An 11,352-nucleotide genomic window follows, 5' to 3' on the forward strand; every position below is an offset into this window, starting at 1 on the left:
CATACTCGTCAAAATATTACGGTAGAGATCCAAATAGGGGTGGAAAGAGAAGCAGATCAAGCTCGATTTGTGGAGAAAAATATGAGAAGGGTTTTTGAAAAGTAAATATCTAGAAGAGAGTGATATGGATACAAAATAAGACATATCGCATTTTTCGCAAGGGTTTGTACTCGTATTTACAAAACGGGAGGAAGAGACGAAAGGATTCAGAAGACTCAGGCGGTACGATATGATGCAGATGAGATGTCAGCAAGATCATCGTCTTCGAAAACTTCTTCACAAGCCAAACTGACGAGACCAACTTCTTCATCTGGTGTACTGCCAGAGTGACTGAAAATGCAAACTTTTCAAGGGGACTCGGAACAAAATTTTCATATATTTTTTGCATTAAAATGTCGCAGAAGTTATGGACGAGCTTGAGTTTTCTAGTCCCCCGCGGCGAAAAAAAGCGCAAATTCGAATTTTTTCTCATTTTTCAGTGTTTTTTTTTCAGATCTTTTCAGGGTTTTCAAGGTCATTGTTGATTTTTCTTCTGGAATATCTCGAAGAACTGGAAAATTTGGAAAAAAAAACACTAAAAATCAAGAAAAATTCGAATTCGCGCGCTTCTTCGCTATAGGGGGCTATAGTTTCTATAGAAAACTTAAGCTCGTCTCTAAAGCCAACTTTCGAACAAAAAGCGTTTTCGATGCGTTTTTTCAACAAAGTAAACTTTTTGATTTGTTTTCTTTATTTTTGGGTGAATCTACCGTAAACACTCTAATAGAAGGCCTCCCTAACCATCAACTTTAAGCTAATTTATCTTGGTTCCTATGAAAGATTAGACAAAGTTGTCAACTGACAAAATTTTTATCATAATATCACACACATTTTATCAGTTGACAACTTTTCGATATCTTTCACAAGAATCAAGATAAATCTGCTTAAAGTAGGCGGTTTGTGTGGCCTTCTATTAGAGTGTTTACGATATATGATTTTCTGCACAAAATAAAGAAAAACAAATATTTCAAAGATTTCAAACCTTCAAAGATTTCAAATCTGTTAGAGCAGACTTACTAGTATTCTGTGCTCTCCGATTGTGGACGGATATCTTTGAGAGTAGGTGTAGGATTCAAACGGGCGGAGCATGTTGGCTTTGCAGTTTCAGTGGTTGGTGAGGTGGCAACAGCAGATACTGTACGAGGACGAGAAGACCTTCTAATGAATTGGATTATAATGATGATCTATAAAAATGACCCACTTGCAAGTACTGAATAGTTTACTTCTGACACTTCCACGTGGCGATGATAACCATTCAGCTGCTTTTGTCAGATTACTACTACTTTTCCGTCGACACTCAGCCACTGCATTCGATTTACAGCAGTTGTGAACTGCCAATCCGCAATCCTTGCATTTGAATCCTTGTCTCAATATTCCCCATAGTAGCTTATTACAATGATTACAAGTTGTTGGTGTTAGGAATGTCGTTTCATGGAAATTGTGTTTGAATCCCCTTCTCAGATCCTTCGTATTCTTGTTAGCAGCCATAAAATAAGTCTTCAATTCATCTTTAGAAATCTGACCATCCATATCCACGTCAATGTTTACGAAGGCATCAATAAATGGAAAATTTCCAGCAATCAGTTGGAATTCTTCCTGAGAAATGAAGCCGTCTCGATCGTGATCGTAGTGCTTGAATACGGCGTCAACCATGGCGCTGATGTGTTTTGAGACGGTCGCATTGTCAGGAGCCACGGAAACTCCAGATGCCCATTCAGCGAAAACGACTCCTCGCGATGGCTCGAACTGAAAAACAATGGGTTTTGAAAATCTTGGAATTTTTTCTTGGACGAAGCCAACTACCGTAAAACCTAGGAAGACCCCTTAACTGTTAGGAGGACCCCTTAACTGTTGGCTTTATGCCAATTTATCTCGATTCCTGTTAGATATAACAAGTAGTGAATTTCAAAAGTTTTAATTTTCACATCAAAGTACTGAAATTTCAAAAATTTTTGTGAGCCATGTGAATCTTTTGAATCTCCCAAAAGATGGACCGTTAAGTTTTTGGGAGCAACGTTTTTTTTCAACACATATAACAGAAATATTAACACTTTCTGAATATTTTTCCCAAAATTAAAACTTTTGAAAATCACTAATTGTTATATATCAAAAAGTGGTCAATTAACAACATGTTAATTATAATACCAAAAGTTTTTTGTCAGTTGACCAGGTTTTAATATCTTTTGAAGGAGCCTTGATAATTGAGCTCAAAGATGTGTGTGGGCTTCTGCTAGAGGTAAACACGAAGAAACTTCGAAAATTTGAGGTCCCAAAATGTTTTGAGTTGGTGGCCGAAAAAAAATTCATAAAATTTTCGTAATTTCCTTCATGACTAGAGAAAATACTATATAATTTTTCAGCTTTTTCAGCGGTAAATTGAAAAAGTTCAGGGTTCTGGAAAAGTTAGTCGCAGTTCTACGATTATTTTGAAACTTCCAGGTCATGTGAGACAAAAACATGGCTTTTTCGAAGTTTTCCGGTCACTTTTCTTTTACCATCAAATACAAAAAATGAAATTCTATTTTAGTTTCATATTAGCGGCTTCTTTCAGAAAAATTGGACAACGTTACCTCTCAACCAAGATAATTGAGCTCAAAGGGCGTTACATCCTCTGAAAACTCACATTCATGAAAGTCTTTGGTTCCCTTCTCAATGATAACTCGTAGATATCATCATCACTATATCTGATATCCAGTGACACCTTCAGCGTATTGATAAGATCCATGTTCATCTCAGGTAGATTATGTTCCTTCTGATTGAAAACCAAAAAGTTTGACAGCAATTTTGCGAGCTTCACCAATTTCTCACTACTGATACATTTGGTTTTTTCAAAGTTGGCTCCTGAGCAATTGATTGCGACGAGATCTTTTAGATGAACACCTCTGGAAACACCGAAAGTTTAGAAAATTCTAAAATTACTGCTAAACGAACATAATGGGTATCCTGAATTTCTTGTTGCATGCTGCCAAAGCTTTTCGGTATTCACTAAAATTGTGATTGGCAGATAGCAGAGTCGTCATTTGGTTCAATTCCTTTTTAATATCATTTGACAGAATCGCATAAGTCTTGGCTAAGCGTGCCACAGAAGAATGTGTGATTCCTCCGACCACCGACATCAATGTATTGAAATTGTTGATTTTCCGGAGATGCTTTGCCACGTGGACAAACTTGACAAGAATCTCGGCTCGTTCTTTTGGGGTAGTCTTGTTCAGAATCATACATTGCACCCAGTTGGAAAGATTCTGGAAGAAAATTATTTTAGATATTAGATTTATAGTAAGAGATTAGACTTATAAGCTCAGAGATTAGAAATCCTAAATTATATGTATTTGGGGATTGGAATTTCTTTTTGCTAATTTTTGGTTTTCTTGGATTTCTGGTCGTTCAACAATGCCAATTTTTATCATGTTTTTTGAACGTTCTAATTGTAAGTTTTAAAAAAGTTATCAAAACCTGTAATAAAAGGGCCGCTTTGTTTTCAGTTGTGATCCAATTTTTTAGATTCCTGTCAGAGATATAAAAAAGTAGTCAACTGATAAATTGTTTATCATAATATCAGAAGTGTTTTATCAGTTGGCACATGTTTTGTATCTTGAATGGGAATTGAGATAGTAGAGCTCAAATTTGACAGTATGGGGCCCTTCTATAAAGGTAAATCTCCATTAGAATAATTTAAAAAAGCAATCCAAACTCCCAGTTATTATCATTATTTTTCCATATAAAATTCTTCTTATTTACTGCTGACCGAAACGAATTGATCACACTACAAAACTAATAATCCTCGTTTTTATTTATCCATCTATCCCTTATTATTACTCCCTGAATTCTCTTTTCCAAAATAATATTTACTCACATTAAAAACCGAAATACTTCTTTCCAGCATTGGACACGATCTCAAATGTCCGTCTTCACATATTGCTTTAGTTCGGTTATCTGGAAAAAGTATCACACAACATCATCATTCCGTTACAATCAGAATCTCACCGAAATCCGCGACAAAACACGGTAGTCGATGTGAGAAAGTGACGTGGAAATGTCACTAGCCGATGCTTGAACAAACGACAAAGAGAATGCAGTCTGAAAATGAGAATTGGTTGGAAATGAGATTATAACTTTCATAAAAAAGAAGATTCTAAAATATACTAGTGAAAATTTATGAGCAATCGGGAATGGTGGAGGTGTGCCTGGAGTTGGAAGAGTCTCAAAACCGACCCGAACACTTGTCTGAAACTCTTTTTTTTTCACTTCCGTAAAACCTTTAACAGAACGCCTCATGCTTGACCTCAACTATCTCAATTCCTAAGTAAGCAAAATATCAAAATAACGTCCACTGATAAAACACTTCTGATATTATGATAAACAATTTAACAGTTGACAACTTTTTGATATCTTTGACAGGAACTGAGAAAAATTGGCTGAAGGTTAAAAGTAAAAGGGCCTTTCACGAATAAGCGAAAAATCAAAGTTAGCGAAAAACATAATAAACGGGAACTAATCCATTTCTCAAATGCACCTTTCACAAATTCACTTCAATGAATCTCACAATTCTCAACACAATTTCAGAAGCCACAAAAAAACTTACCTGCTTAGCAAGCGGATTTCTTACAGACACAGCACGAAGCCAAGCGAACGATGGCCTGAAAAAAGTTTTAAAATTTCTCCAAAATCCTTCAAGCATATTTTCTTTACAATTAATGTTTTTTGGATCAACTAAATTAGTTATATTAGAACTTGACGAGTACTACAAAGTGATACTTTTTGGAAAACTGTATCTAGTCAATGAGCTATAAAGTGGCTGATCCGGCCGGACAGTGTGTATCATTTTAGATGGCTGACAACTTTGTTCATAGACAAGATACTGTTTTCCAAATGATAGTATTTTGTAGTACTCATTAAGGTCTATCATATCTGATTTAGTTGATCTAAAAATAGTGTTTCTGAAAGAAACTTTGACCTGCGAAGATCCGGCAGATTCCCAGTTATAAGGCTGCCTTCAGAAAAAATAACTCACAATGAGCTTACGTCCAACCCATTCCGAATACTCTCATTCACATCCTCTGCAATAGTTTTCAGTCGGACGACTTGAGCACAAACTTGCGGTTGAGCATCGAAATGCATTGGGAACTTTTCGATCCAGAATGCGACTGCACGACATACTGCTTCCCGTTGCTCAACGTTTCGGGACTCCTGAAAATTTAGAATTTGGATTTAAATTCTATTTAAAAATGTATTTTTCAGATTTAGCATACATCAACTTTTCCGTAGTAATTGAGACACACCGTATTTCTCTAATGGATACCTACACAACCCCTCACCTTGAGCTCAATTATCTCGATTCCTGGGAGAGATATCAAACATTTGTCAACTGATAAAACGTTGATTATATGATGATAAATAATTTATCAGTTGACAAGTTTTTGATATCTTTTTCAGGAATCGAGATAATTGCGCTCGAAGGTTAGAGTGGGCTTCTATTAGAGGAAACACGGTAAATTGAAAGAAAAGATTTTCAAACTACAGTAACCTATTCTTACCTGATAGAAATTGACGAAATGTGTGATGAGAGAAAGACTATCACTCAACCATTGATGACTCAAAAACAAGGCATGTGCGAATTGAATATCATCCACCTCGTCTTCCTCGTCAACATCTAAATTGGTCACCTGTGGGGTGTTAATTTATTCCAGATGATTTACATACCAAAACATTCCACACATCTCACTACCAGTTGATCTTCTGTCAAAAGTTCCTGATTTTGTTCCTCTTCAACTTTGCTCATCGTCGTCGTCGATGCCGTCTTTACGACGAACGATTGAGCGGAAGAAGGGAATGTCTGAGAATCTGAAAATGAAGATTTTGTAAAAGAAGGAGAGATTGTCGAAAAATTGGAAGGGGGCGGGCACACCAACAAGGCCATGAATTGCATGAATTGCACGAATTGCAATTTGAAAATAAAATGCGATAGGTCTCTTTTCTCTTTTTCTCTTCTTTTTTCCTGAAGCGAACTGCGTCTCTTTTTTCTCTTTTCGCGATTCTCGGATGCGCGCTGCTTTTGCACAACTCTCGCACGCCATATAAGGGGAAGAAGGGTGGAAAGGAACTGAAAAAGAAGAAGAAGAAGAAGCGAATGAGGATGAAGAAGAAGAAGCCCGAAGTGGTGGTGAAAAAGAAGACGAGTGGAGAAGAGAAGCTGAGAAATCGATAGCCCACGGGGCGAGAAAAAGAAGAAGAAAAAAGAGCACTGGACGACGGCTCCGGCTCCCAACGCCTTCTTCTTTCTTCGGAAGCGACAGAGCGCAAGCGGTAGAAATAAAGAAATTGATGGAGTGAGAGAGAAGCATAAAGAAGAAAAGTTTTAAGTCTTTTTAGGAAGAAAAAGAAGATGTGAGTTTAGAATAGTCCAATTTGGAGCCGATAGCCAAGAAGATGTAATGAGATGGAAAATTGGGAATGGAAGCTGCTTCAAAAGATATTATAGCAGGGATCATAGTTCAAATTATATGATACGGAAAGCTTGTCAAGCCTTTATAAATCTGAATTCTGATAGAGATTCTTACTGAACAAAGTTCAATTTTGCATTCGCCATCGTTATTGGAACTGATCTACAATTTCTGAAAATAAAGGGGGGAGTCTCAAAGTTGAGCTGAAAATGACTTTCTAGTTCCTGAGGTTTTTTTTCTGTTAGATGTGAAATCTGACAAAATGAATATCTCAATAAGGATTCACAAACAACTACCGTAAAACATGTAAAATAAGGGCCACCTGACATTAAACGTTTAGCTCAATTATCTCGCTTTCTATGAGGGATATCAAAAAGGTGTCAACTAGTAAACTGTTTATCATAATATCAGCAACATTTTATTAGTTAATAGTTTTTTATATCTCTCATGGGAACCGAGATAATTGAGTTCAAAGTTGGTGGTCTTCTATTAGAGGAAAAAGGTAGATTGTAAATCTGACAAAATTTACATTTCAATAAATATCAACAAGCAACAAACTTCTGCAAAACTTTTCGGAATTGACCACAAGTAAAAATCTGATTTTAAAACAAGGAAGCCAAAAACTAGGAATAGATATTTAGAAAACAAGGTCTTCTATTTTCAAGTTATGTCTATATGTTATCAAAATCTCAGAAATCAAATCATACCGTGTCATTAAAATAGTAGATGACCAAACACCTATTTTAGAAATACTATGCATAATTATCAAAATAATTGAACTTATTGACACCCAATGATCAGAAAATGAAACATCGCACATCGTAAAACCTGTAATAGAAGGGCTCATTAGCTTTTATCTATGAGCCAATTATTCTCAGTTCCTTTCAGATTAAAGAAAAAGGTCAGCTGATGCATTGTTCACCGTAATACCAGAAGTGTTTCATTTTCGATGTTTTAAATAGGAATGAGAATAATGGAGCTTAATCTATGCCGTGCGGGGCTCGTTTACCAGGTACAGTAGAACAAATATCACTTCTGACTCGGAAATTGAAAATGTATCATCCCAAAACGATAATAAAAATGATGATAAGCCCATTGAAATTGCCATAAAATGTTTTTCGTTCTCTCTTTTTTTCCACAATCAATTTTCTTAAAAAGAATGCAAAAACAGACTATAAAGATTTAAGCACGTCATCAAAAGTATTCAAAAATGTATAAAGAAAAAGACAAATAGGAACCAATCAATCACAGCAAAAAGTTTCTCAAGATTGACAAGTCAAGTCAACTTTTTGGAGCACTTTCTTTTGAGACCTCCACCAAATCCAGGGATGGCGTCAGTGACGGCTCATCCGCCGACCCCACAACCTGTGACGTCATTTAATCGAGACAAAATGATGAAGATAGCTGGGAGAGGTATACGGAAATAGCTCCGCTTATTTTTAAATTCGTTCATCTTCTTCTTCTTTTCTTCTTACTTGTGTCCTCTCCACGCCTTCTTCTCTTGAATCCTATCCGCCCTCACACGTCATTTTCATTTTCAAGAGAGAGAGAGAGAGTAGAAGAAGAATGAAATTTGAGAGAAAAAAATGAAGAAATGGAATGAAGAGCCAACGAAGTGTCTGTCTCTTGAAGACACCGAACATTTGGGATAGCACAAAAAAAAGAAGGGAAAGTAGAAAAAAGAGAAAAAGATGATTCGAATTGGAGCGGAAATAAAGTGTATGTGCGTCTTAAGATGGATTCGAAAAAAAAGAAGAAGAAAGAGTAGGAGGAGGAGCTTCAAATTGAAATCATGAAGAAGTCTCGAATGAGATGACGAGTGTTAAGAAGAAGAAAAAAAGAAAAGAGTCTCAAATAGGAAGAAGAAGAAGAAAAGAGAAGATCGAGAGGGTTCTTAAAAGTTCTCGAGTTGACGAATGTGCGTCTGTGTTCTTTTTCAAGTTTTCGAAATTTGAGTTTTTGATTTTCTGTGCTGTGTTTCATAAAAAGAGAGAGAGAGAACATTGAACATTTTATCGGGTAAATAATTTTCATTGTAATTTTTTTGTTCCAGAATTTTAAATTTGAAGTTTCAGTCAGAAAATAGCTTCCTGGACTTTCCCAGTAAAACTGAAATACGTCATTTTCAACTACCGTAAACACTCTAATGGAGCCTTAACTTTGAGCCAATTTATTTCGGTTCATGTGAAAGATATCACAAAGTGGTCAACTGACGAAATATTTTTGAGAATATGATAATCTTTTTGTCAGTTTGTTACTTTTAAATATCTTTCACAGGAATCGAGATATACAGGCTCAAAGTTGACGGTCCGTGGACATTCCATTAGAGTGTTTACGGTATTTCAACCGTAACCACGATTACTGTATGCTCAAGAAACATCACAGAGGCTTTCAAAATTTTAGGACATGGCAAATCTTCGAGCAATTTTTGAAATCTTTTGGAAAACTGTTCAAGTCTCCATTTGTCTCAACATACCGTATTTCCTCTGATAGAAGCCCACCCGAACCGTCAACTTTGAGCTCATCTATCAGAATTCATGGGAAGTTTTCTGATATGGTGTCACATGGTCTCAATCAAAAACATCAATCTTCTCCCTTTTCTTTTGTTTCCTTATATATGGGAAATGAGGAATACTGTGAGAAATTCTCGCCAGCAAAAAAAAAATCCAATTAGCCACATAGGAAACCGATTCCGAATCTAAATGAGAAGATGTGTGTGAGGGGGTACGTGTGCAAATGTATGTAAGGAATAGAAATGATATGGGCGGAAAAGGAATATCACGAGAGAGAAGGCAATCCGAACTATGATGGGATCATCCGAATTTATAACGGAAAAGGAGAGAATTTGAGTGGGTTTGTTTGGTTAATTCCACCAATCGACGTCACACTGTTATGATGTCTACAAAGAAAACAACACTCGATATCACTGTTGAGATTGGCACTTCCGAAAAATATATGTAGTACGGAATGGTCAAATCGAGGAGCTATACAACTGTTGAGTTGTGAGTTACGAGGTTCTGAGAAGTTCTGAAAGGAACTACCAGTCAATAAGATGTAGAAAAAAAGGTATTTTTCAGCTGATTTTTGGCCATTCTGATCATTTTCAGGTGTCTGGAGCTGGGCTGTCTAGTTTCCGACCACTGTGAAAATATTGGAGGCTGTAAAATTGACCTAGATTCAAAAGTTTTCATTGACAGAATTTTTTGAAAATTCCTAGTTTTTTAAAGCTATTTTCCGAGTACTGAAAGACACCCTTTTTGGCCGGTTTTGAACTGAAAACGTTAAAGAACATGTGTCTTTCACAAATCGGCCAATAGCTGAAAAACCAGGAATTCTCAAAAAACTCTGTAAAAAAATGGGAAGTTTCCAATCAAGGTCTGTTTTACACCCTCCAAAATTTTCCAAGTGATCGGAAACTTGACAGTCGAGCTCCAGACTCCTGAAAATGGGCAAAATGCCTAAAAATCATCTGAAAAATACGTTTTTGTTTATCCTATTGACCGGTACTGTATATACCGTAAAACCTTTAATAGAACGACACCCGGAACGTCCACTTTGAGCCTATATATCTCATTTCTTTGAAAGGTATCAAAAAGTGGTTAACTAGTAAAATGTTTATCAGGATATCAGCAACATTTTACTAGTTAGCCACTTTTTGATATCTTTTGCAGAAAATGAGATATATAGGCTCAAAGTGGACGATCCGGGTGTCGTTCTATTAGAGGTTTTACGGTAACTGTCAAATTGATCCAAGTCTCTGGATGTCAACCATTCTAGATCATGGAAATTACAAGTTCATAAAAAAAAATCATGACTCATATTGTGGTGTAAAAACGAATTGAACAGGAAGAATTGTAAATTGGAAAAATGGTGGATGGGCTAACAGATCATGCTGAAGAACACAAAAAATTCCATGAAAGAACATACAACAAGTTTATAAAATGAGGCTATGAGGAAAAAGAAAGAGAAGGAAAGAGAGATGGGGAAGAGGGAACTGAATAAACAATAATATCTATGCACTCCTACCGGGGAGAGGATGGGGATGGAATCGACGTAAATATTGAGGATGTGATTGAAATTTGAGGATCCCAAACGATGATGTTTTTATAATCAAAACCAAACTAACCTGGAGAACTCGGCAGTGGTATCTTTGATGAGAAGGACGACGGAGAATTGAATGAATTCAGAAACATCCAGATCATTCGGAATTCAGGAAGTTGTAAAACGGGTTATTTCGGTTTCCTTTTCTGGGAATTTATTTTTATATTTTTTAATTAGATGTCTTGCAATATAGCTTTATAGCTTTTCCCTTGGAAAACATACATATTTTTCAAATGTGAATTTTTGGAAAGACCCTTTTATTAAAAATTTCAAACATACTGGATTATTTTCAACATAGAGTTCTGGCAAAAACCGATGTATGGCTATCATCTTCCTTGGACGGCACAACTGCAACAGAAAAAGTATTTACCACAAATCAGAAAACCATATTCTTGCGAACATTCATCACATCAGCCGCATTGTCAAATTGTCCACAATAAAATGGATCGGAAAATACGGTAACAAAACGACTGTTTTGGAATTCATAACCATTTTGAACAAAAAAAAAAGTTTTTTACACATAGGGTGCTCAATAGAATGGCAAACTCGGCTAGACTGGAAAATTTCTCATTAACTAATCGGAGTTCTGGGATTTTTTGATTTCGGGATTTAAGAATTTTAAAACTTTTACAAATTCGCAATCTCGGGATTTTCAAATGTCGAAAGCTTCGAATCTCGAGATTTTCGAATTTCGGATTATAGAATTTTGGAATTTTCGATTTTGGATTTTCGAATTTCGAAAATTCCAGAGTTTCAAGTTTTGGAATTTCAG

At 36.0% G+C, this 11,352-nt stretch overlaps 1 protein-coding gene across 1 annotated transcript; it reads right to left on the minus strand.

Moving 5' to 3' along the window:
- Window positions 1–215: 215 nt before the first annotated feature.
- On the minus strand, window positions 216–5,818 carry Cbr-rgef-1 (the record flags this gene model as incomplete). Its single annotated transcript, XM_045238003.1, has 12 exons — window positions 216–330; window positions 1,057–1,197; window positions 1,241–1,785; window positions 2,663–2,921; window positions 2,971–3,281; window positions 3,893–3,972; window positions 4,044–4,116; window positions 4,183–4,263; window positions 4,622–4,676; window positions 5,051–5,226; window positions 5,574–5,689; window positions 5,740–5,818. The coding sequence occupies 12 exons, from the start codon at window positions 5,816–5,818 to the stop codon at window positions 216–218; spliced, it is 2,031 nt and encodes a 676-aa protein (XP_045096744.1).
- Window positions 5,819–11,352: the final 5,534 nt, after the last annotated feature.

Source organism: Caenorhabditis briggsae (genome assembly GCF_000004555.2).
Source record: "Caenorhabditis briggsae complete genome, chrV, whole genome shotgun sequence".
In the NCBI taxonomy this organism is placed as follows: domain Eukaryota; kingdom Metazoa; phylum Nematoda; class Chromadorea; order Rhabditida; family Rhabditidae; genus Caenorhabditis; species Caenorhabditis briggsae.